The 25939-nt window shown below is 38.5% G+C and overlaps 2 protein-coding genes across 2 annotated transcripts; one reads left to right on the top strand and one right to left on the bottom strand.

Annotated features, from left to right (window-relative positions):
• The first annotated feature begins 2831 nt into the window (after nt 1–2831).
• On the top strand, nt 2832–4508 carry LOC135266772 (uncharacterized). The gene has a single exon (XM_064358031.1). It carries the CDS (start codon nt 2832–2834, stop codon nt 4506–4508), a length of 1677 nt encoding a protein of 558 aa, XP_064214101.1.
• Nucleotides 4509–24993: 20485 nt separating this feature from the next.
• LOC135266770 (keratin, type I cytoskeletal 9-like) lies at nt 24994–25491 on the bottom strand. Its single transcript, XM_064358030.1, has one exon. The coding sequence runs from the start codon at nt 25489–25491 to the stop codon at nt 24994–24996; it is 498 nt and encodes a 165-aa protein (XP_064214100.1).
• Nucleotides 25492–25939: the final 448 nt, after the last annotated feature.

Here is a 25939-nt window from a genome sequence, read left to right as displayed (position 1 = left end):
ATGTTTTCCTGTGTATACCCTTAGGAAACTTTTCTGCATAAACTCGTGCAATTTGTGACGGATTACGGCCCACTTGTAGGTATTTTTTGCCACTCCCCACGTTAGTACTTCGGCACGACTTGTGTTAGAATTTAGTTTAATTTAGTTTGGGCTCAGAGAATTTTTGTTTATTTATTCTGAATTTCTCCCGCGGTCATGCGCGATTCGCAAAGGGTGGTTTTTTAGTTTTAAGTGGTGGCGCGCGTGTGATCTTGAAGAAGTGGGTGTTGAGTTCTTGGTTTTTAAAAGCGCATCTGGTAGTTCGTTCCGCTTCGTGGTTTTTCTCTGAAAAAACAAGCCGGCCGGCGAAGATTTTTCCATAAGACGCCAAAAGGTAAGAACCACCCCAAGCTCGCCGCTCTCGTTAGTTTTATTTTACTTTTTTTCTCTTGTAATTGAACTGCCCATACGAATTTAGCCGCTTACATTTTTTTTGGGCCTTCGAGCCGGATGCAAAGTGCATTCGGAACCATTGTTGTTAGTTTAAATTCGTTTCAATTCGCAAATTCGTATGGGTAAATTCTCTGAGCTTGTTTCGTCGTTTCGTATTTACAGTTTTTCGGTTCAATTTGTCGCGTCCTAGAACAGGTATTGGTTATCTCGCTTTATCGCTGGGTTTTTGCTTTCGGGTTATCGCTTTTTCTCACTCTTTTCGTTGTTGTTTCGAATTGTTAAATCGATTTATTTTTATTTCGTATTTGAAATCCAGGATTTGAATATGGCCCCTAAATCCATTAAAAAATGTAGTGCTCTTCGGGAGACCGCTATTACGCAAATGAACGAGTTAAAAAAGGTAGCGGAGGTGGCTGATCGTCAAGAAGCGCTTCACGAAAGTTCTTATCCTGAATTTAAGGCTCGCTATAAATGTATTGAACGCATATACGGGGATTTTTATCAATATCATAACACAATAATTATTACGTTGGCAAACAGTGATGAGGCGTTAACCTAAGAAAAAGAAATTCAGGCTGCATTTGATAATGATTATTATTTTGTTCATATGGTGTTCGAGCGCGTTTTTAAATCAAAGCCAACCTTTGAACGTTCGCAGTCAAATCAGTCTGAAACCACTAATAAAGATCACATTCAATTGCCTCGGTTGGAGTTGTATAAATTTAGCGTAGAATTAAAAACGTGGAAAACATTTTTGGACATGTTCAACTCAACAATTCATAAGAATGGGTCGTTGTCAGACGTAGAAAAATTCAGTTATTTAATTTCGTCTCTTAGTGAGGAGCCACTATCAATTGTTAGTCGTATTCCTATGGTAGGCACTAATTATCAAATCGCATACGATGCTCTCGTTAAAAGATACGACAACAAGAGATTGCTTGCGACGCACTATTGGAACCAAATCGAAAATGTTCCTTCGTTGACAGAGAATTATACATCGTCGCAACTTAGAACATTGTTGTCCACATTTGAGGAAAATTTGGCGGCATTAAAAATGTTACAATTTCCAGTCGAAAGTTGGGATTTTGTGTTATTTAATATGTTGTTGAAAAGGCTTTGCTCGTCGTTAGTTAGTCGTTTCGAACTCGGTCAAGATTCGCCAACCGCTGTCCCAACTTTTAAATCGCTAAGTGAATTTTTGCTATTAATGTCGCAAGCCTCGGACAATATTTCTCAAAATGTCACTCCAAATACGTCGAAATTAACGCAAAAGGTTCCAAAAATTGTTTCTTTTCCTGCTAAACCTCGACAAGGTTCGGTATTCCTTGTAAATTCGGAAAACTCCAAATGTGCCTTATGCAATCGCGATCATCTCATCTATAAATGTCCCACATTTCTCGCAAAATCACCACAATCTCGTTATGAAATAGTAAAGTGGAAACAGTGGTGTCTTAATTGTCTTGGTGCTAAACATTTGTTGCGCAATCGCAACTCGTCGTCGACTTGTCGAGACTGTCATCAACGCCATCACTCTCTTTTGCATTTTGTTAGTTCGAATACGCTCTCAACTCAGTCCAAACCCGCAACAATTTCGGAAAATCCAATCGCTCCAATAGATACTTCCACTAAATCGCTAGATTCGCCTACTCGCATTAATTCGCTCACTAATTTGATTCCGTCGCAGTCTGTATTGTTGTCTACCGCTGTAGTTGAAGTCCAGGATTCGTTAGGACAGTTCCAAGAAGTTCGCATCCTCTTAGATAGCGCTAGTCAAGCGAATTTCATTACAAAAAATTGTGCATAGCGCTTAGGATTATCACGCAAAACCTCGACCTTTATAATTAAAGGCTTGGGAGGCAAGAATGATAAGGCTTCAAAAGAGGTTTCATGCACTCTTCGATCGAAAAATGAGCCATCTATTCGTTTTTCAATTAACGCAATTCTTCTTGACAAAATTTGCGATGATATGCCAAGCGTATCATTCTCAACTTCCGGTTGGACCAACCTAATGAATTTGACATTAGCGGACAGTCAATTTAATCTTTCTCGTGGTATTGACATGTTATTGGGAGCGGATATTTTTCCTCTTATCTTAGAATCTGGTCGCCTTCTCGGAAATTCGGACGTTCTCACCGCTATGAACACAAAATTTAGTTGGATTCTTATGGGTCAATTTCGGTCAAATACGCATAGGAAGCACAGTTCTTCACCACACCTTTTTTTGCGCAACAATCGAATCATTCGATACAATACCTCTCGAAAACATCGTCAAACAATTTTGGGAAATTGAAGAGCCTAATTTACCTTTGGATGCTACTTTGCCACCCGAAGATAAATTAGCAGAAAATAACTTTGCGTCGCTATTTTATCGAAATAATTCTGGTCGATTTGTCGTTCCCATGTTGTTTAAAGAAGACGATCCTATTTTTCCCGGTTCGTTCGCTAACGCATTTCGGAGACTTCAGTCAATCGAGCGTCGTCTCATTAAAAACCCCTTGCTTTACGAAGACTATAAGGCCTTTATGAACGAATATTTAGATCTTGGCCACATGCAGCTCCTTACAAATGGAAATTCGTCGGATGGATATTATATTCCCCACCACTGTGTTATAAAGGCTGGTAGTCCTAGCGCAAAACTTCGCGTAGTTTTCGATGCCTCCTGTCCTTCGTCAGAAGGCAAATCTCTCAATGATAGTTTATTTGTAGGTCCAAAACTTCAAAAGGACATTTTGACTATTCTTTCACGCTTTAGAGTTCATCCCATCGTGTTCACCGCAGATATACGACAGATGTATCGTCAAATTTTGATTCTTCCTGAACATCGCAAATTTCAGAAAATTTTGTGGAGAAACTCCCCACAGGAACCCGTTCAGGAATATCAGTTAAATACCGTTACCTACGGAGTGTCGTCTTCTCCCTTTTTGGCAATTTGCACATTAGGCGAACTTGCATCTCTGGAAAAAACTCGATTTCCTCTCGCTTCCGAAGTCCTGGTTAACGATGTTTATATCGATGACATTATTACAGGTTGCTCTTCGATTGCTGAAGCTCATAATTTGCGGGATGAACTAATTGACTTGCTCAGTACTGCAGGTTTCGAATTAAGAAAGTGGTCTAGCAATGACCCTACCGTTTTAAACAAAATTCCTCTTTCACATCAATTAGATCAAGCTCTTGCGTTCAATAGTGAATCAGAGTTTTTCTTTAAAGTTTTGGGACTGCAATGGAACCCGCGTAACGATAGTTTTTCTTATAGTATTCAACCGTTCAATCGTCCTTGCTCCAAACGATCGCTTTTGTCTGAATTGGCTCGCATATTCGACCCTATTGGGTTTTTGGCTCCTTTAACTTTTTACGCAAAACATTTAATTCATTATCTATGGACTTTGAAGTTGTCTTGGGTTGACTTGCCTCCTGACGACATTATTTCGAGTTGGACGCAATTTTGTTCGGAACTTCCCCAATTAGCGACTTTGCAACTTTCCAGAAAAATTATCGTAGAAAAAGTTCGGTTGTGTACTCTTCATGGTTTCTGCGATGCTAGTGAGTCTGGTTACGCCGCAGTGGTCTATTTACGAAGCGTCTCAGTTACCCATGCAATAGAAATTCGTCTCATTTGTGCAAAGTCAAAGGTAGCGCCGTTGAAGAAAATTTCCATTCCGCGTCTAGAGTTATGTGCGGCAGTTTTATTGGCCAAGTTAATAGATTACACCCTTACCACGTTTAAAGGTGTCATAGAGATTGAACAAGTTTACGCGTGGTCCGACTCTACCATAGCCCTTTCGTGGATTCAATCGTCTCCTCACCTTTGGAAGGTATTTGTTAGCAATAGGGTTGCTCTTATTCAATCGTTAGCACCTACTGCTACTTGGCATCACGTTTCGTCGGATGACAACCCCGCCGATTGCGCGTCTCGTGGTTTAAGTCCAATGCATCTCCTGCAGCACCTGCTATGGTGGGCGGGGCCCACTTGGTTACGCAATTTTGATTTGGTCGTAGGTAAATCGGAGATACCAGATTTGGAAAATGACTCGATAATGGTAGAAGAACAACGCAAGGTTGTCTTAATTCTTTAAACAGAAGAAAGTTTTTTTTGATCGCATATTGAGTACTTTCTCTTCTCTTCGAAAAATATTACGCATTATCGCAGTGTGGCTACGGTTTGTCAAAAATCTTAAAACTAAAACTCGAAATTTTGAGGCCTTAAGTGAGGATGAAATAAACTACGCATTGACCCTGCTCGTTAAACATGTCCAACAACAAGTATTCGCCTCGGAAGTTAAAAATCTGGAATCTTGTTCCAAACCCTTCAGAAAATTGGCGCCCTTTGTAGATCCTCAAGGGATTTTACGTGTAGGTGGTCGCCTCAAACACTCTGGTATTTCTTTCGATGCTAAACATCCGATGTTACTTCCTCGTGGACATCGTTTAACCGAGCTAATTGTTGAGGATATGCACATTCGGTATTTTCACCCCGGCACTCATACCCTCCATTTCCTATTGTCTCAGAGATTTTGGATATTGGGGGCTAAAAAACTTATTTCGAAAATAATTTCTCGTTGTTTACGCTGTTGGCGTTTGAACCCTCGTTCTCCTCAACCTCCAATGGGAGATTTACCGTCGCTGCGTATTTCTCAAATCAAGCCTTTTTCGTGTGTTGGAGTGGATTATGGTGGTCCTTTTAAAATCATTTTAGGTAGAACTCGAGGCTCAAAGTCGCAGAAGGCCTATATTCGTGTATTTCTATGCTTTAGTACTAAAGCTATTCATATCGAATTAGTGTCGGATTTATCCACAGAAGCGTTTTTGGCCGCTTTACGGCGATTCGTGGCTCGTCGAGGACGTTGTTCTTATATTTATTCAGATTGCGGTACTGATTTCGTTGGTGCCTATCGCGAGCTTAATCGTCATATGAAATCAGCCGCAGAACGTGAACGTCTTCGGTGGCATTTTAACCCCCCATCAGCCCCTCACTTTGGAGGGATTTGGGAGGCCGGCATTAAGTCGGTCAAAACCCATTTACATCGTCTTATAGGAGAGCAAATCCTCACATTCGAAGAATTGTATACGGTTCTAACTCAAATTGAGTCAGTACTTAATTCGCGTCCTCTTTGCCCGGTTAACGCCGATCCAAACGACCTCTCAGTTTTAACCCCTGGCCATTTCTTGACGTTAGAACCTCTTAGCGCACCTCCTGATTCAGACTTATCGTCATTGAAAATAAATCGATTAACGCGCTGGCAATTAGTCCAACGTCTGCACCAAGATTTCTGGTCACGATGGCATCAGGAATATTTACACACTCTTCAGCAACGAAGTAAGTGGAATACTTCTTCAAAACCAATCGTTCCTGATACTTTAGTGATTGTTAAAAATGAATGCCTATCTCCTTTACGATGGCAGTTTGGAAGAAGCGTCGCGGTGCATCCTGGTGCAGATGGGGTCGTCAGAGTTGCCACAGTACGTTCCTCCCAGGGTACGCTCAAGCGCCCAGTGGTAAAGCTTTGCCCTTTACCTGTTCCTACGGTTTCGTAAAACGCGGAGCCTTTTAGGTGGGCGGTATGTTAGAATTTAGTTTAATTTAGTATGGGCTCAGAGAATTTTTGTTTATTTATTTTGAATTTCTCCCGCGGTCATGCGCGATTCGCAAAGGGTGTTTTTTTAGTTTTAAGTGGTGGCGCGCGTGTGACCTTGAAGAAGTGGGTGTTGAGTTCTTGGTTTTTAAAAGCGCATCTGGTAGTTCGTTCCGCTTCGTGGTTTTTCTCCGAAGGAACAAGCCGGCCGGCGAAGATTTTTCCATAAGACGCCAAAAGGTAAGAACCACCCCAAACTCGCCGCTCTCGTTAGTTTTATTTCACTTTTTTTCTCTTGTAATTGAACTGCCCATACGAATTTAGCCGCTTACAACTTGAATGAATCATCTCGCGAGGAATTACGATTTCTTCCTTTGGTAAAGATCGAGAAATACAAAGTCATATAAATTCATTGCTTTATACTCCTTGTATTTCTTCCAAAAATGTAATCTTTTCGGAACAATTTGTGGTTTCTCACACAGAGCTCGTCGACTGCAGTCTCTTTTATATTGAAACCCTGAAAAAAAAAACAAAAATATGTTATATTACACGTATATGCTTACTCATATTACACCTAGGTGTGCATATTAGGTTTATAGCAGGCGAATTAAGATTTTGTAAATTGTATTTTGTAAATTATCTCTATTAATTTTCTTAACTAACTTATTAAATCTTATTAAAACAAAAAAATACATTACGTATACTTAACAAGATACTTAACAAAATACATACCAATAAAGAACAAAAGTTTTCTTAGACTAGACCAACTGCTTTGGTAGATGTGTTTTTTCTCCAATACTTCTTTTAATCCCTTAATTGTTACATAGGTATTTTTTTTGATCATGTTGTATATAGTTTGTGTAAGATCTATTTTTTAAGAATTACAAACATTTTCAGTTTTTTTCTTCTTTTTCGTTTGAGTGTTATGGGGTGCCTTCTCATCTTCAAAATTTTCTTTTATAATATTTTTATGGTGTTTTCAGCAATTTTTAATACTTTTGCGACACGTCTTATGTAGCAATAAACAGGAATTACGGGCCCCAAGTTTTCTTTTTTAATAAAATTTTTTATTAATTCAGGACACTATTTATCATACATTGTTTCGAAGTAAGTGACACCTCCTATCTGTTATCAGACGTAGAACAACTGACTTTGTGAGAGTGGGATAAGGGTAAAATCACCCTTAAACCCTTAAAATCAACTTTATACAGTAAAAACTCTTATCTACAATCAGTCACTTGTGTTTAAGAAACTAATCTTATTTTTATCGTTCGTTGTATTAATACCATTATAATGTGTTAGAAAGTTGCTGTAGGAGTAAACTAAGTAATTACAGAGGAGACATAACATAATCTTTTAAGAGAGTAACAGACAATTCTCTTTACTAATTGTTTACTTTAAAAAGTTTTCGGGATTTAAAAATCACTTTCAAATTGAAATTCATAATTAACATATATGCTTCCTGATAATAGTAAACATTTTGTTTATGGAGTTGACTAGGCGATTTAATTTATTTAACAACAGTCAACATAACAAATAACAAAAAGGCATCTCATAATTTACGAACGACTGGTAGACCCTCCCATTTTCCGCTACGCTTGACGGTTTGTATTTTGTTTCGGTCATTCGCATAGTAACAATAAAGTATCTAAACATTCATCTGAAGTTATTGTTAGGTCCAGAACAGATGGGTGTTGATTATTCCTGAATCGGGTAGGCTGGGACACAAATTGTGTTAGATGACTGTTTAACAAAATATCTACAAATCTACAAGTTGTTGAGAAGAACTTGAGACGAAAAGGTTAGATTTAAAAACTCCAGATATGACCATTTTTTCGTAGGTAACAAAACACTCCAAAGTACAGTATCATCGGCGTTTGAGGCTTCCGAGAGACGATATAAACATCCTAAGACAAATGTGAGCGCGAAACTGTAAAATCATGTTTGCTCCCTTTCGAGAGTTCGCTGCCAGCCCGTCAAACACTTTGAACGAGGGCGATCCTCAGCACAGTTTTTTGGGAGGAATGCTCGATTGTTAAAAAATCGTTTTCTTTCTATCCATGCCTTGGATTGAGAACTATTTTGGGTCACCTTTCTTCGCAGTTTTTTTTTCAGACTGTCCTCCAGAGCCTCCACTGACACTGTCGAAAATCTGGTTTTATCTCCAACAAAATTTTTGGGGTGTTGTAAGCATCTGGTGGTAGCCTCCCGGTTGCTAGTCTGGCAAACTCATTTATCACTGTAGCTACTCGAGACCTGTGCCGCTAATTTTACTTTTATTTTCCGAATTTTGAATTTGTCCACATGTTGAGCCGAAATTTTTGGCACCAGACGAAAAACCCTGTTCTCGCTCAATTTGAACTTCCCTATTAATGTAGCAACTCCCCGCTTTAGTGCCTCCTTACAACATAGGTAAACTCACACTCTAAAAGACCATTCCAGAATGCCTTCAAAAGATGAGGTGGGTCAAATAATGGAATCACTCTTTGATATTTATTATCAGGAAGCGGAACCTTAATCACATTGATCTTCTGAAGCTCGCATTTTTTTGGAATAATTATATATTATATAATTACCTTGATGTTGTTGCTACCCATGTCGCAAACTCAGGCAACGATATAAACCCCACTGCGGTAGCTGCAACAAGAATTTGTTTGTAGAAACTAACAATATTACCGGCTTTCATTGCGGATTTACAGAAGGCAAAAACTACAGCTTGCTTCCACTGTCTGTAAACACCACGAATCATGAAGATAGCAACATGGTCAGCAACCTCTTCAGTCCTCAGATCCTATATGACTATCCTCATGCAGCAAATAGTCCAAATGAGGCTGTATTTGGATCTATCAAAAATGAGAACACAAATACGGTCCCTCTCATTTGAGACTACTCGCCAACTGAGAACTTACATCAAATGATTTGAACTGTCCGGTCGTATAGAAACTTTACCAAGAATTGCCTTCAGTGTGCGTTCTAACGGTAGTATAAACATTTTAGAGCGAAGCCTATACGTTCGAGCAATAGCGTCAGCCTTTTTCTCAAACGTAAAATTTCTTGCCTTAGATTTACATTTATAATCTCTTAATTGACTTTTTAAAAATCGTTGCTGGACAGGAGCAAGTCCCTCAATCAAATGGCGCACTGCTTAATTTTTTGCTGACTAACTGATTTTTCATATTTTCTTACTTTGTTTCTTAACGATCTGGCGAAATTGTACAACTCTGTTTCCTGTCAGGGGACGCAATTTTCTTTTTCCTAATTCCCAGTTGGGATAAGATTGATACAGAGTTAGGCAAAAACTAATCGTTTTATGCTTAAACTAACATGAGATCGAAAATATATTTGTATTGGTTAATACGAGTACTACGAAAATAGTGTATTTATACTAATAAATGAGCATATGTTGCTTGCTTGAGTATATGCTTGACGATTTTTCGTCAGGTTCCCTAATTTAATTTTAAATTTCGCGAAACCTAAAACTGAAATTTTTACTGTTCCCGCTGTTAATAAAAATTTTGAGATTTGTTGTTAGGTTTCAAATCTGACAAAAACCCGTCTTTTAGTATACATCCCTCTGAACCTGAATCCACAATGGTAACACTTTTTTATTATTTACACGAGTAATAATGGTTAGGATCTTAATTATACTACAATTAATAACGTTTTTATTGTTCAACCCTGTTGTGTTTACGACGTCATGGGGATTTGTTGACGTATCTAACCGTTTGGGTGGTTATGTAGTATGTAGTAATCCAACAGTCTTTGAATGTGGTTATTTTTACCATAAAAAGAACATTTGCTCGTTTCAGCCTGTTTTGTCTGAGCGAGAAAAGAAAGTAAAAATAAAACAGATCCTGATAATAAACATTTTTATTAATGAAAATAAAAAATGGAAAATGTTTCAATAAAATGAAAAGGTAAACTGTAGAAAAATATAATAAATACTAACTTTTCAAATCTTACAAAAACTGTAATATTTACAAAACAATAATACGCAAATTCAACGATTTCAGGAACCTGTTTTACTTATGCCTACTTAATAACTACAATAATATTTACATATTAATACTATTCATAAAGTATGTACAAATCTACAACTAATCGTGCTCCATTAATGAAAAAAACATTTCTAAAATATTTTAGTAATTATTACTATTATTTTATTATAAAAACACAAATTTACTTATTATCTGTTATAGTAAATTTTAGTTATGTTTTTTAATTATTTTCAGTTTTGTAAGCTTTGGTTAAATGCAACTATCAAAACACTTGTCTGCTGTAAAGAGGCTTGTGGTCAGTCCTGATCACGAACTATCGGCCTTCCATCATGTATCTGAAATGTTTTATGGCCTGATAATTAGCGAGATCGCGGTCGTACGTGTTATAGTTTCTGTGAGCCTGGCTCAGCTTCTCCAAAAAGAAACACAGTTCAATTCAATTCAACAGCATTTATTCAATTACAACAATTACAAAAGATCGGAAATCCTACAAACATAGAAATCTTAACCTAATTTACAAATTATAATTTACTGGTTCATGCACAGTCGTGCTTAATCTGTAGTGCAAACAATTATTGGTGCGCTGAAGGCGCCTTACACTAATTAATACAATATGGAATTTTCTTATAACTAACATGCATAACAAAATTATCATTAAACTAAGGGAAAGAAGTACAAAAACTCTTTTTTTGTTGACCCCGCCGTACCATAAATTACGCGTCCTACCTAAGTTAACTTAACCCATTAACGCCCATTTGACATACGACTGCGTTTCAGCAAAACTTTTTACCACTTTTACGGTTTAGGGCTTAATAAGTAAGACTAAATAAAAAAAAGTAAATAAAATATATTTAAATGTAAAAACCGTAATACGGAAAATACGGAAATACGGTAATAAAAACGGATGAATACGTGCAAAAATGAACAGTTACTATTTTTTTGAATGATACATTTCAAAACATTTTCTTTCTATGCAAAGTGTTGTTTTGCATTTCTTACAACACCACCTCACTCTTGCATAACAGACACCGCATCGCAGTTGTTTCTCTAGTTTCTCAGGAAAATGTCCAACGTTATCTTGTACAATGCTGGCTGGAATAGTGGAGGGTTTTCGTTGATTTTTGGTTTGCTAATTACGCAAGTAATGACGTACAATGTACCTAGTGAATTGTAATTGGCTCTCGTTGGCTGATATCAACTGAGACAATTTCCACGAATTAGTCATGGCTAGATCAAGCATATACGTGAACAACACCCACCACCACTTTTTTCCTCGAATTGAAATTCTGTAAGTCTTTACTGACTGATCGCTCAGATCAACTCCTCCCATCCTGTTATTATAATTTTTATACAACAGTGGTTGTAAAATAAAAACTTCTATGTTTTCTTTTCTTGAATTACACCATCTTTTAATTTTTGTTGTTGGCTCAAAATTGTCGTGATTTGTTATCATTGACACCACATTATTATCCACCCACCGGACAAGTAAAAGTTCATTGGATTCCTCAAAACGATATTCAAAAAATCCTCTTTCACGTTTAGCCATAACTTTTGTACTCTCAATGGGACAATTTCTCAATCTATTTTCTCTGATTGTTGCAGTGGCTCGAAAACCTTTTTCACACAGCAACTACATTAGACGAATCGTTGTGAAATAATTATCGAAATATACAATGTGATCTCTTGGATTTTATATATGTCTCAATAAGTCTAGTACAATGTTAGCGCCTAATGAATCTCCTGCTTTTTCCATTGCGCTTTTGCCATAATATGTGTCAAAGTGGTAACAAAAGCCATTAGAACTGCAGAGCAGCCAGTTTTTATATCCAAAACGAACTGGCTTGCCTCGAATAAATTGTTTGGATGGGTGATGCCCAAAATATTTGACCATAGCCTCATCAGTTGAGAAATAACTGTGAAAGACGTTCCATTTTTTGAAATTCTTGTTTAGTATGTCCATTAGGGGCCGCAATTTAAAGTGTAATGATCTTTCCGGGTAGCCGGTCGAGTATAGGGTTCGTCGGGGACTTGGGGGACTTTGTCAGAGAGAAGAGCGAGAATTCAAAATAAACTGTTTATTCTCAACCAATAATAAATAAACAATTAAATAAATAAACAAATAAATAAATCAATAAATAAACCTCTACTCCTACGTGTGGGTCGAACTCCGGTGGTGTTTCGCAGCTCTACGGGGATGGTGTGCTGGTAGTATGGCGCAGCACGGAAAACGGGGTACGGAGGGGAAATGCCGGTAGTATTTCGCGGCTACGGGGATGGTGTGCTGGTAATATTGCGCAGCACGGAAAACTGGGTACGGGGAAGGTGAGCTGGTTTGGCGGCAGCCCCTAGTGCGGATCTCAGGCCCAACTTACCGGTATTATGGCGCGGTAAGCAAGTGAAGTCTCGTTCTTCACTTCACTTTCGTTATCTGTTTGCGAAATGCAGATCAGAACTTTTGTTCTCTTACTGCTATCTTCTTTTTCCTTATCAGTCCTTTCCTTTGATTTTTATGATGTTCTATGACCAGTCATTTTTTTTTTGTTTTTGTTTTTACAATAGTTTTAGTATATGTCCGATGCGCGATGTAATTTTGTTTGTTTGTTCATCAGTGGGTTTCAGTTCGGCGATCTCGAGTAGTAATTCAGACAGTTCTGTTACAATTTTCTTCTTGTTTTCCTGCTTGTTGTTTTTGTTTTCTTTTTCTTCCGATTTTCTGTCGCTTCTTCTTTCTTCTCTTTGCTCTTTTTGTATTTCATCAAAGGACTTGGTGTGGATTTGTTGTGTTCTCCACGCAGTTATTTTCTCCGGGAGTTTCTTCATTGGTTTTTTGGGGCATTTTATTGAGTTTGCAGGGTGGGGTCCACCGCAATTGGCACATTTTGCGGGGGTGGTTCTTTCCTTATCACACAAGTGGGTTGAATGACCTTCTCCGCATTTGAGACACTTATAGTCTGCAGTGCAGTTTCGTTGCACGTGTCCATATTCTTGGCATCGATGACATTGAATTATGTTTCTTCTTCGTAAGCTTTCCATTTCAATGTTTATTCCCATGATTTTTGGGATATTATATAGTGATTTATATTTCCTTTCGATGTCAATTAATACCATGGGTAATTCGGTTCCTTTTCTGCTTATCATTCTTACGACTTTCCTAGTGGGGTATCCTTGTTCTTTTAAGTCTTCTTCTATTTCCTCTATGGTCCATTCCGTTGGTACTCCTTTCGCAACTATTTTTAGTGGTCGTTCTTCCCTCAAAGTGTGCGTTGTCATCTGGATGTTTTCTTTCTCCAGCCAGCTCCTTAAGTTTCTATAATCTTCAATTGTCTGAGGTTGAACCCTGATGCCGAATCTGGTCGTTGTTGCCTTTGTGTAATTTATTCTTTTTTCTTTCATTATTCTTTCCACTGTTCTCCATTCTTCTCTCTTTTTGATCGTGATTGGGGTGTGTGCCATTTTTTCTTCTTGTTCCGTGATCCATTGTTGTGTAGTCATTTTCCTTTTTTCCTTCTTGGCGTTTTCTTTACCTTTTTCTAGGGTTTTCATTTCGTCGTTAACACTTTCACTGTCGGTGTCCTCGTCGCTGTTTTCGTAGTCGGTATCGTTGTTGTCGATGTCACTGATTTCGTTTTCCACGTCCATGGTTAGCTCACTAAACCTGTTCTTGGTTTCGATCGATGTAGGTTTCGATTCATTCATTGATAACTTTGACTTTCTTTTTCGGGGCTTCGAAATTCTCCTCGTCATTTTTAGATGTTGTTTTCGCTTTCTCGGATTCCAGGTACTTGAGCCGTTGCCCAAAGTACGTAAAGAATTGCCGGACTTGCTCCAATGAGAGCGCGTCCAGCTTTGATTGCTCGGAAATTGGCGCCATGCAGTCGACACGTGTTCTCACTACGAGTGCTCGGTCACTACTCCCACCCTCGTGAAGTCAAAAGCGGCTAGGTCCCGCCGGTCTACAAATATGCCCGCTGTCGAAATGTTGCGAGTGGAGTCGGAACAGTCCGAATATTGAGCTCTGTCTGTCCACCGGTTATGAACTGTACGCCACCCTAGCTCCACAAAAAAACACTATTCCACGTTTCGAGTTCCACGTTTTCGAGTTTAATTGGTAGTGGGGTTTGTTTCCTTTTAGTTAACTGGGGCGAAGCCCCAGCCACGCGCAACATATTTCCATAAAAACCACTATTCCATTATGCCCAGCAATGCCGATTGTTAATGTAATTATTTTTGAAGTACTCAGAAAACTCGTTAGACTTAACCAGCCCAGCAGAAATGGAAGTCCGTTATGGTCTGTTCGTACTGTTCCGACCTCGCTCGCAACATTTCGATAGAGGGAAAATTTGTAGACCGGCGGGACCTAGCCGCTAGTGTGAAGTCTCGTATGCGGAGCTCGCCTTTTATATCTTCGGGCCGGTCACGAATGTAAACATCGTGACGAAGTTTCGAGGGGGATGCGTTTGGACCGCGCAGGCTAAAGACTTGGGAAAATTCCGAACGCTTCGTTACAGAACATCTTGTCTGTGGTGTCTATGTTAGAATTATCTGCGAAATGCAGATTTTGCTTGATTTCTAGGTATCTATTCCGGGACATGGATGACCCCTAAATCTTCCTCAGTGGACCAATACATTCTTTCTTGAGGAAGTCTGTGGTAGCCAAACAGAAAAAGGATGCCAATAAATGTCTTCAATTTTTCCGTGGGTATCGAAAATTGATGTCCATTATATATAAAATCGATTGTTTCACAATGAGTTGCAGAATAGACTCATAAAAAATTGTTTCAAAAATTGGAACATGGTTCAAATTTTGTAGATCTTCAAAAACTTTGTCTTTATTGGCATTGAAACCTTCCGGTACATCGTTGTTCCAGTTGTTGTAACATGGTGTCTTCTTTTTCCATTTCAATTCGGACGGTAAATTCCGTTTCCTAGCCGATTTTCTCTGACGAATTCTTTTTTGACTCAATGGTTCTTCGTCACTGCTGTCATAATCATCTCGTGGCGAATGGATTCTCATTATTTTGTTTTGAGAAAAAATATCGTTTTCGTCCAATTCTTCTTCATCAGTAGGAGGATCTACTGATGGTGGCAACATAAAAAGGTCGTCGTCATCTTCAAGTTCCGCCAGAACTTTTGGTAGAAAATTGTAATACCCAAAATGATGGACGGGATCGACATAAAACTTGTCTCGACTCATATCTGCACAATAAAAGCAAAAAATTATTAAACAGTTTTATTACGGAGTTATTTCAGATTAGGCCATTGTACTCACTCGAGTACACTTAATTTTACGAAGAAATTATGATGTCACCGATAACAGGGGGCTAATGAACAAAAAATAAATATAAATTACACCTTTCCTTCAATTACATAAGAAAATTAAATAATTATAACATGCTCCTAAAACCGATAAATAAATACATGAAAAAAATACTTACTGTCTAATAGAATTGCACTATTTTATTTACACACACACAAACCGGCAACGAAAAACTTCAACGAGAAATTAGAGGGAATTCTTCTACAGGACCTCTAGTAGCTTTCTGCTTAATAACATTTAATGGTTTTGACGAAAGATGGCGGTGGTCACGAATTTAATGGGTGTACTCATATGGGTACGGCGGGCGTTAATGGGTTGAACTAAGCGAGCGACTGTGGACCAGAGGTCTCCCCAGTTCTGTAGTTTTGTACTTTTTGAAAATATTTATTTTGTGAAATTTTAACCAATTTAATCTAACCTACTTATTTACATAAAATATTTACAAATTTACAAAAAAGTGCGTTTTGGAATTTCGTGGACCACATAGCGAACTAGAGGTCGATCCTTGATTTCCGACGTTAAATCAACTGGATTGGTGGCTGATTCATTCTAGCATAGCGACTTTCATTCAAAGCTAATCTTAAACATTTATTTTGAAAAACTTCCAGCAGTTTAAAGGCAGTATCCGAGAGATGACACCATCCGGGGGTGGCGTATGTTAAAATTGGTCGAATTATTGTTTTGTACATTAACACTTTGTTTTGTGGCGAGAGTTTACTGTTTCTTTTCATAAGCGAGTACATATTCTTAAGGGCTTCTTTAGTGTTTTTGAAAAAATTTAAACGTATGTCAATGTACGTCCCGAGGTACTCTCTTCCAACTGAAATAGTGAAGATTGACTAAAATAATACATCATACAACAATACTGCTGAGGACAAGAAGATAATTAGTCTGCACTAAAATGTAAATTAGTGTTTTCTCGGGTAAAGATGTTTATTGCTCACTTCTTACGCTTTTATAAACAGATGTTGCAATACGCTGGTACTGAATAAAACACTAATTTGCATTTTACTGCAGACTATCCTAAGCTGCATTGTTGTGTTATGATCAGTGTGAGGAAATTTTATGGGCGAAGGTTAGTGCATGGGCGCGCGCTTGCAGTCAGATAAACCTTTAAATCGAAATGTTGTGGAACAGCTTGCATTGTAGATATAAGTTAGGAAAGAGTATTAAAAAATGTTTAGACAAAGAATTTTTTGTTTCAACCCCCGCGAAGGGGCTGAAAAGACGTTTTAGCTAAAAATTTGCAAACACCTAAAATTGGACACATTTTGCGTTTACATACTCATATCTTCCTTCTGGATAAAGCTAGAAACTCCGTTTTTTTTGCAAACAAATTTTCAATAAACGCAGATTTATACGTAGTTTAACAAGGTTGAGTTTTGATAAAGGAAAACCAAAAAAATTACATTTTCTTGTAACGTTGCATAATTGTGTAGTGAAATTTTCGAGATACGAGAAAGTTTTTTAATTTAAAAGATAGACTTCCACATAATCGAGACGAAATAAAGCTAATACTTGAAATAAATTTTTAGTGCAAGAATCATTTCGTTATCTGTAAGACTCACCAAGTTATTGCAATTTAAAATTACTGCAAAATGCGCCTGAGGTGAAACCGAACCGTATTTCCCTCTGAAGCGTGTTCATCGCCTTTGATAACATTTCGAGAGCTAAAAATCGTAATTCGTAAATAATTAAAAAATAATTAATGTCACTTATCTATTAATATTATACCTTTACTTTTAACCGCCCTAACTCTCTGTTAATTTTAATAATATCTAAAAAGTCAAAAGAACATTTTTATCTCATGTACTTATTTAAAAAGCATAAAAGTGACCCAGTAGAACTAGATTACGAAATTGTAATTCATTTCAAAGTATTCTTTGGTGTGACATTAATATTTTTTAATTATTTACCATTTTTAGCCCTTGAAATGTTTTCAATCACACCGCGTTTCAAAGGGAAATACGCTGCGATTTCACCTCGAGCACATTTTGTAGATAACTAAATAATCCTTCTTTAAAGTCCTTTTTAAAAAAATATACAAATCGTAACGTTTCTGACGAATCAATCGGTAACATTAATTGTATAAACCCCTAGTAAACTACGCCAATGCACGCGCTATAACGGACCATTTCATCGATAAATATGAACATCGCGAGAGCGCTACGACGAGTCAGCTGATCGGTCGTGGCCTCATGGCCACCCCATAAAATTTCCTCACACTGGTTATGATATATATACCGCATATACTGCGGTGTCGTTTGCGTAAAGCGCCGTATTTGTTTTCGCGAATATTGGTATATCGTTTATAAAAATATTAAAAAGGGTCGGACCTAAGACTGAACCTTGCGAGACTCCAGCTCCAATTAATTTCCTCGTCGATTGGGTGTTTTTTAATTGCACTAGGAGTTCCCGGTTTGTTAAATATGAACGAATTAATGGTCGTGGTTGAATTGATTCCCGTTAATCTTTATAAGTATAATTCTGTAAAAGGTGATGGTCGAATTGGCTCCCGCATGAGCAGGTAGAAAGAAGGGATTAAGTCAAAGATATGTTTATATTTTAGATTTAAAGCTGGTAGAAATGTTCAAATAATTGTTTTTTTGGCACGATATCCAACAACAAATTTCATTTATTTGTGGTTAACTGGTTATTTAAAAAACTGAGAATGGTATTTTTTAAGCCCAAAGCTCTCTGTAAATTTCGTAAAATGTTCTGCAAATAAGCTTATTTTGCCGGTTCTCAGTTTACTAATTTGCGTTTGCCATTTCATTTCCTTTTTCGCGATTACATTGGCCATTAAAGATTAAATTCTCACAGATAGGGTTCTAAGTGCTCCGAGAAAAAAGCTTGAGAGAACTTAGATATGTGTCAAGTATCAAACAAAAATTGTGGTTCTGGCTCTAGAGTTCTAGTTCTTGTTCGGTTGTTACATCATTTGCTCTAAATTATCCGTCAGTTTTAAATTCTGTGCACCTTTATCCTATTAAATCATCAAAATGGAGACAAATTACACAAACAATTTTAACATTTTTCAACTTAGCGAGATTCGGCTATGGATTTTACCTCAATATTCCGTTTTTGAACTTGTGAATTTATTCATACACTTAAAATGCCATTCCTGTTATCATAATACTTTAATCCTACCTGACCGACGAGAACCAATTCGACCATCCCCGGGAATCAATTCGACTATAATTAGAGAGAATTACCGAATTTGGGAACCAATTCGACTCGTCCCGAATTAATAAAATTAAACTTTTCGCAATTTTGAACTGGATCATTTTATATATTAAACTGTCGATCCAAACGCGGTCAAATGCTTTTTCAATATCAAGTAAGGCCATTGTGGCAACTTTATTCTTATTGTAATTAATCCGTATATTATTGACGGTTCTGGCAAGTTGTTGTGTTGTATTGTGTTTCGGTCTAAATCCAAACTGGGCAATCGATGATTGTTTTATTTTTTGAAGAATTGTGCTGAGTCTTAAATGAATCACCTTTTCGAAAATTTCGGAAATGCAAGGAACTAAACTAATCGGTCTGTAACTAACTACTCGGTAATTGTGCGTTTTTACCAGATTTGAAAAATTTTTAATCTTTCAAAAGATTGGGGATAATGATTTAATTTGAACATTGCATTAATTAAACTTGTTAACTTTACTAAGGCTTTACGTGAAAAATTTTTAATTACTTTATTTTCGATTTCGTCTAGCCCCGGAGCTTTGTTATTGGGGATTTTTTTAATTATTACTGCAATTTCGGTTGGGTTTGTTAAAATTCGTGATAAGTTGTGGTGTGACTTTATGTTCTCGCGATTTCGGTTGATAAACTCTTTAACTTGCTTTTTAAATTCATTTTGATCGTTAGTAATATTTTGATCTGCTCTATGTACTGATGCGTATTGTGCCGCCAGTGCGTCCGCCTTTTGTTCCGTCGTTTCTGCTGGGGGCAGTTTGCGATAAGTATCGCTATATCATAAGATTTATGTTTTAATAATTTTGTCATTTTCCAAAGTGAATTATCATTAGGATTAAGTGAAGATAATTTTGTTTGCCAAACGTTATTTCTATGTTCGCCACTTGTACAACCTACTTTATCTTAATTATTACTCCTCTAAATTACTAACTAATTTTAATCTGTCTACAGAAATAATTCCTTTATAAAAGCGACTACTTTGTTGTTCGCCTTCTATATCTTGCACTAAATATCTATCATTCCCTATAAATTAACAATCTCATAGGGTCCTCGATACTTAGGGCTCAATTTACGACTTTGGCCGGTCGACGGTACCTCAGCCCGTACCAACACCAAATCCCCTTGCTTGAAAACCTTAGCCTGACGCCGCGATTTATTAAAATTCGCGCACATACGATCCGCATTTCTTTTCAGCCGATCCGCAACTAAATTTTGCTCTTCTTCCGTATTTAAGCGTGTATTTAAATCGCGTATTTCGGCTGCTAACGGATTATTAGTGAACCCGTCTCGCGTGTATGTCCGGACCAAACTAAAAGGCGTTCTTTTAGTGACCGAATGGGTTGCATTATTAATAGCCCATTGTACTTCCCTTAATTTTTCGTCCCAATCACTACCTTCTATGTCATCCGTGCTTGTACTTAGGCATGTTATTATCACGTCGTTTACTTTCTCCACTTGTCCATTCGATCTAGGACTTGCTGTTGCAATTTTTATGTGTTGGATTTCACAATCACCGCAAAATTTTTCGAACAACTTCGAAATGAACGCTGTACCTCTGTCGCTAATTATTTTATTGGGCTTTCCATAATTAGAAACGAATTCTTTCAAAAAACTAAGAGTTCCCTCGGCTCCTACATCCGGCAGCGCTTTTAATACTGTGTACTTACTAAAGCCGTCTATAATAGCGCATACGTATTTGTTTCCTGTTTTACTTGACGGAAAAGGGCCCAAATGGTCGATATGCACCACCTGAAACGGAGTACTGCCTTTGTCTAACGGGTGCAGCATTCCCGGTTGCCTCCCCCGCGGTGTCTTACTATACAAACAGTTAATGCATCGATTGATATATTTTCCTACCTCTTCCCGCATTTTTGGAAAATAGTAGCTCTCTTTTATTTTGTCCAACGTTTTATCTATTCCCAAATGCATAAGTTCTCTATGAGCGTTACTAATTATATCAAATCTTAAATCGACAGGTACATACAATCGCCACTTTCCATCTTTTACCCGATAAACGCGACCATTGCATAACGTAAATTTAGAGTGCGTTGCCTGATCGCCCTCTTCTAATTTCTGTAAAACGCTTTTAGTTTCATTACAGGTACGCTGTAATGCCGCTACCCAATCCGTGTTTATCTTTATCCCCATGACATCCGGAAGTCCACCCACTGACACGGCCCGACCAGCCTCTACCGCATTTCGGCTAAGGGCGTCTGCTACTTTATTGTTTTCGCCCCGGTGGTACTCGACGGTATAATCAAACTCTGACAACCTAATAAACCAACGCCCTATTCTTGGATGCATATCTTTTTTATTTGCCAACAATTTTAAACTGTTACAATCAGTACGAATTACAAAATGAATCCCTAACAAATAAACGCGAAATTTCTCTAGTGCCGCTACAATTGCTAAGCATTCTAGTTCATAGCTGTGGTATTTCGCTTCCTCGGGTGTCGTTTTTCGGCTGTAAAATGACACCGGTCGCAATGTTCCGTCATTCTGTTTCTGCAGAAGCACGGCACCTAACCCCGTTGAACTCGCGTCTGTATGAAGTTCTGTATAGGCGCCCGTGTCGAAAACGCAAAGGATTGGTTTGTTCATTAACGCTTTCTTTAACGATTCGAACGCGTTTTGCTGTATTACCCCCCATTTAAAACTACCTCCTTTTTTTAATAAGTCACTGAGAGGACGGGCAATAATTGCAAAATTCCGGACAAAACGCCTGAAATAACTAGCCAACCCCAAAAACGATCTGACCTTGTGTACGTCTGTAGGTACCGGAAACTCAGCCACTGCCTTAAGTTTATCCCTTCCCGGTTCAATACCCTCTTTTGAAATTGTAAAACCCAAATAATAAATTTTTGTCATAAAGAAAAAACATTTTCGCAAATTTAACGTCAAGTTCGCGTATCTAAATCTATTAAATAACAATTTTAACTTAGCTAATCCTTCCTCTACAGTTTTGGACGGAATAATAATATCGTCCAAATACGCCATCGCAGTGTCATATCGCAAATTCCCAAGAACTATGTTTATTAATCTTTGAAACTGCGAGGGCGCATTCGCTAACCCAAAACTCATTCTCTTAAAACAGTAGACCCCATCAGGGGTAATGAAAGCCGTCTTACCTCGCACGTCCATCGACATTGGTACCTGGTGGTATCCCATGGACAGATCCACTGAAGTAAAGTAGATTTGGCCCCGAAGTCGATCCAGCTGATCGTCGATTAACGGCAAGGGGTAGTGCTGTTTCACTGTTTTCTTATTGAGCGCTCGATAATCGACACACATCCTCACTTCCCCGGACTTTTTCTTTACGAGAATTACCGGACTTGCAAATGGAGAATCAATTTCTTCAATTGTATCGGCCTCTTTCAATTCGCGTACTATATTTCGCACTTGTTCTTTTTCGGAAAACGACATACGATACGGTCGATAGACAACTGGTTTATCGTCTGTTAATTCAATATCCATTTCTACTAGATTCGTACATCCAATTTGCTTAACATTTCGGGCCACTAAATCTCTATAATCATTTATAAGTTTCAACACTTTTTCCGCGTCTTTCCCGGCCAAATCAGTGTTGATTTCACACGCGTCAATAGGTTCCGTGTTAACATCTCGCCGATGTGTATGTTCTCGACACACGTCCCCTCGCACAACACTTTGATTTTCAACAATTTTTATGTCCTTTCCACTTATATTTAAAATGGGTAACACCGTGTCACCGTTCCTGTCTGTGCTTATTACACATCGTGGTACCCACTCTCCCGACTCGCGTAGTCCACCTTCGACACAAAGGGTACTTTCTGGTGTCTGTGTCCTGACTGTGATGTGCCCCAGGAAGTTATTTCGAATTACAGATGCCTCACTCGCCCACAAAACCGTTCTTGGAGCATTATTCGCACCGTTCTCTTCACATTTTGTTATTATAAGTTCGTGAGGTGTTTTTACAATTTCGATGTGCGGCTGTTCGGTGTATGGATGCCCGATTATCACTGGAATCTCCTGGGTTTCCCACGGCACCACCAGGAGTTCGACCTAGGCGTTGATGCCGTCGATTTCTACATCCACCTGTGCGGCTCCTAAAACACTTGTAACTGCACCGCCGTAGCCCGTAACGTCCTTCTTCTTGTCTCAGTCACACATAAGTTTTAATTTGGGTACATAATCATCCCGGATGACACAAACTTCCGCTCCCATGTCCACGTAACCCCTAACTTCCACCCCGTTAATTTTCACGTCCTTAAAATACTTCAGATTGTCCGACTGAGCATTTATTGTCTTTACTTGCGCCGCCACTTCCTTTGCAGTAGCACCCCGTTGCGGATTTTCGTTTCGCCCTATTACTTGCCTTTCTCGCGAATCGCGACCCGGTAGTTGGCACTCGCGCGCGAAGTGTCCCATTTTCCCGCACTTAAAACACCTGCTGTTGTTATTTTCCACTCTCGGAGTGTTACAGTTTTTAGAAATGTGGCCCTCTGCTCCACAGCAAAAACACTTTCTCCTTTCTGGAATCGAAATTAAATCCAACCGTTCATTGTGCCTCAAATCACGAAGAAGCTGCCACTCATCGTCTTGTCGAACGGTCAGCAGAGACCTCGCAACTTCCCTGGACTTCAACCCAGTGAGCAGCATTTCTTTTGTTTCCGCGAACGACAATTTTAAATCGCGACACATCGCCATTTTTGCGTAAAAATAATCTTCCGCGCTTTCACTGGTTCTTTGTTTTCTCTCCGACATCTCTCTGAACCTTTCGGCGAGCGTTCTTCGATCCGTATAATTTTCGCGGAATCGCATCTCAAACGCTGCCCACGTTGTTAAGGTATCCTGGTGATATCGATACCACAACAACGCGCTATCTACGAGGTGTTGACGCGCCACCTCCAACAAAATTGCATCACCCCAAAATTGACGTCCCGCCATGGTTTTGATGTCCTGTAACCACTGTAATGCGTCTGATGCACCTCCTTTTCCATTGAATACGCGTAAACTTTTCGTTAAATCGGGCATTACGCAATACCCCATGTTTCTCGACGTCCCAGGCGCCTCCACCCGGCCCAACGGAAGACTGTTCTGCAGGCCACTTGTCTCCGACACCACCCCGTTTCCAGACGACCCCAGCGTCCCCGACGCCTCTTTATCTCTGGACAACTCCTGTATGTCTGGCGACCCTGCTACCTCCTGGTCAACCGCCGCCGCCGCCGCCACTGTCCCTGTTTGAGCCTGTAACACTTCGCTCACCGCTGCCTTCACTAATTGTAAAATTGTCTCTAAGTTCAAAAATTCCTGTCCTGATTGAGGAATGATTTCCTTCGGGCTTTCTTTATTCTTATCGTCCGTCATTTTCCTTTATTTCTTTGACCACTAACAAACTAACACTAATAAAACCAAACTAAGTCTCCACGAATAATTTTTTTTTCACAATCCCACTTCTGATAAATTGTTATAGTTTATAATTTATTACGTCAGGATTATAGGATAATTAAACGACGATTTTCTCAACAGGACCTTTTAATTTCACTTTACTCTACAAAAGCCAGTTACAGACTAACTTATTTTCTAAAAATCCAGACATTCGGCATTCATCTTTAACACATGTTTCCCATCTTTCACACTCGCCCTAAAAGCCCTCACATACACCAACCATTCGGACCTCCCAAGCATCCCTTACAATTCTACGAATTCATATCATTAAGAACAACAATAATCGCATTCTTATCACTTTTGAATGCACGGAACTACAGGGGGCCTGCACCGTAAAAAGCGTTGGTCCACTTACGACTTGAAACTAAGAACCACATTTTTGATCAATTATTATTTCCAAATCCATTTTGGAATAAATTATTGCTATAGCTATTAAAACAATAAATAAATAAATATTAATATATAAATAAATAATTATTAAAATATGCGCTGATCAGGCACACAATTATATAATATGAGGTACACTAGAAAAATAACCTACTTAGCTATGAATCAAACGATTTAGATTTTTTGATAATTTAATTTTACATCATGTAAAATTTGTCCCATTTCGCATCCAGTTAATTATTACATTATTACTTTTCAGAGGGTGGAAACCTTTTATGAGCAGACAGCTTTGATTCTGTTTATGGTAACAGCGTAAAACACTTTTCGAAATTTTCAATATGCACAATTTTTGCTTATTTTCCCTCACAAATAATTTTTAAAATTGAGAAGTAATTATCAGAATTAGCGACATTTTGGAGGTTCGGTAAATAAAGATGCCGCTACTTGATAAAATAATGCTTGTGCGTTTCAATAGTTTCTTTCACGGTTAGGTGGATTACTTTTCTAGTGGCCCTCGTACTTTATGTTGATAAGCTGCGTCGCCAGTTTTGGGAAAATTGAAATCGCACATTTTGTTTTGAAATGGAATAAATGCAAGGAAAGCAAAACTGAATTTTTATTTGTACTAAAAAAAAAAACAACCTGTTAATTTAAACATTTATTTAAAGATTATATTATAAACCATAATAATAATAATAATTAATGGTTGCATTTCCGTAGTAGTGTATTCCAGCACCCATGTTTCCTCCACCACTGCCACCTCTGTTTCCTCGTCCGCCCCTGTTGCCGAACTTCTTCTTAAAGTATTTTCGTCTACTACAACAAGCAATTTATTTGATAATTTGAAAATTTTAAACTGGTAAAATTGAAGACAAAAGTGTATTCTCCTAGTCCTCTCTTTCTCGCTCTTTTCGCCCCTGTCGGTGCCACCCTTGCTGGTGCCACCCCTGCCGGTGCCACCCTTGCCGGTGCCACCCTTGCTGGTGCCACCCCTGCTGGTGCCACCGATGCTGGTGCCGCCGCTGCTGGTGCCGCCGCTGCTGGTGCCGCCGCTGCTGGTGCCACCGCTGCCGCCCTCGCCGTTGCCGCCCCTGCCACTACCACCCCTGCCATTACCACTGCCACTGCTGCCATCGCCCAGCAGTTCTAACTCCATTTCTATTAAATTTTCCTCCGTGGAACCCTGCCAGCGTGTAAAATTTAACTGATAATACGCATTTAAATAATATTAAACTATAATAATAATAAACTGATAAACTATAATAATATAAACACATAAAATTTAAACAGAAAAGTTTGGATTTTTTTTTATTACTTACCATGATACACACTGCTGTTAGTTAGTAATCTAAACTTTGAGAAAGTATTTAGAGGAGATGTGATAACATAAAGAGATCAATCTTGAGATATCTTGACACTGTAAACCGGGAATGTATCCCAAAAGTATAGTCGGAACTACCCCCTCTTTGACATTTTTGCCAGGGGTAGTATGGTCAGAGGACCGAGAGTACAGTGATGCCAGATCAGATTAGAGAATTTTTCCCTAGTTCTAGGGATTTTTTTTAACAAAAAGGGAAGAAGGGCATTTTTTTTTAATTCACCAA

Source organism: Tribolium castaneum, chromosome 7 (assembly GCF_031307605.1).
Source record: "Tribolium castaneum strain GA2 chromosome 7, icTriCast1.1, whole genome shotgun sequence".
NCBI lineage: Eukaryota > Metazoa > Arthropoda > Insecta > Coleoptera > Tenebrionidae > Tribolium > Tribolium castaneum.
The sequence above is the reverse complement of the archived record's forward strand: the minus strand, read 5'-3'. Positions and strand labels throughout refer to the sequence as shown.

Excerpts from the sequence above, each read along its gene's own strand:
- LOC135266770 (XM_064358030.1), bottom strand. The coding sequence starts at position 25,491 with ATGGAGTTAGAACTGCTGGGCGATGGCAGCAGTGGCAGTGGTAATGGC.
- LOC135266772 (XM_064358031.1), top strand. The coding sequence starts at position 2,832 with ATGTTGTTTAAAGAAGACGATCCTATTTTTCCCGGTTCGTTCGCTAAC.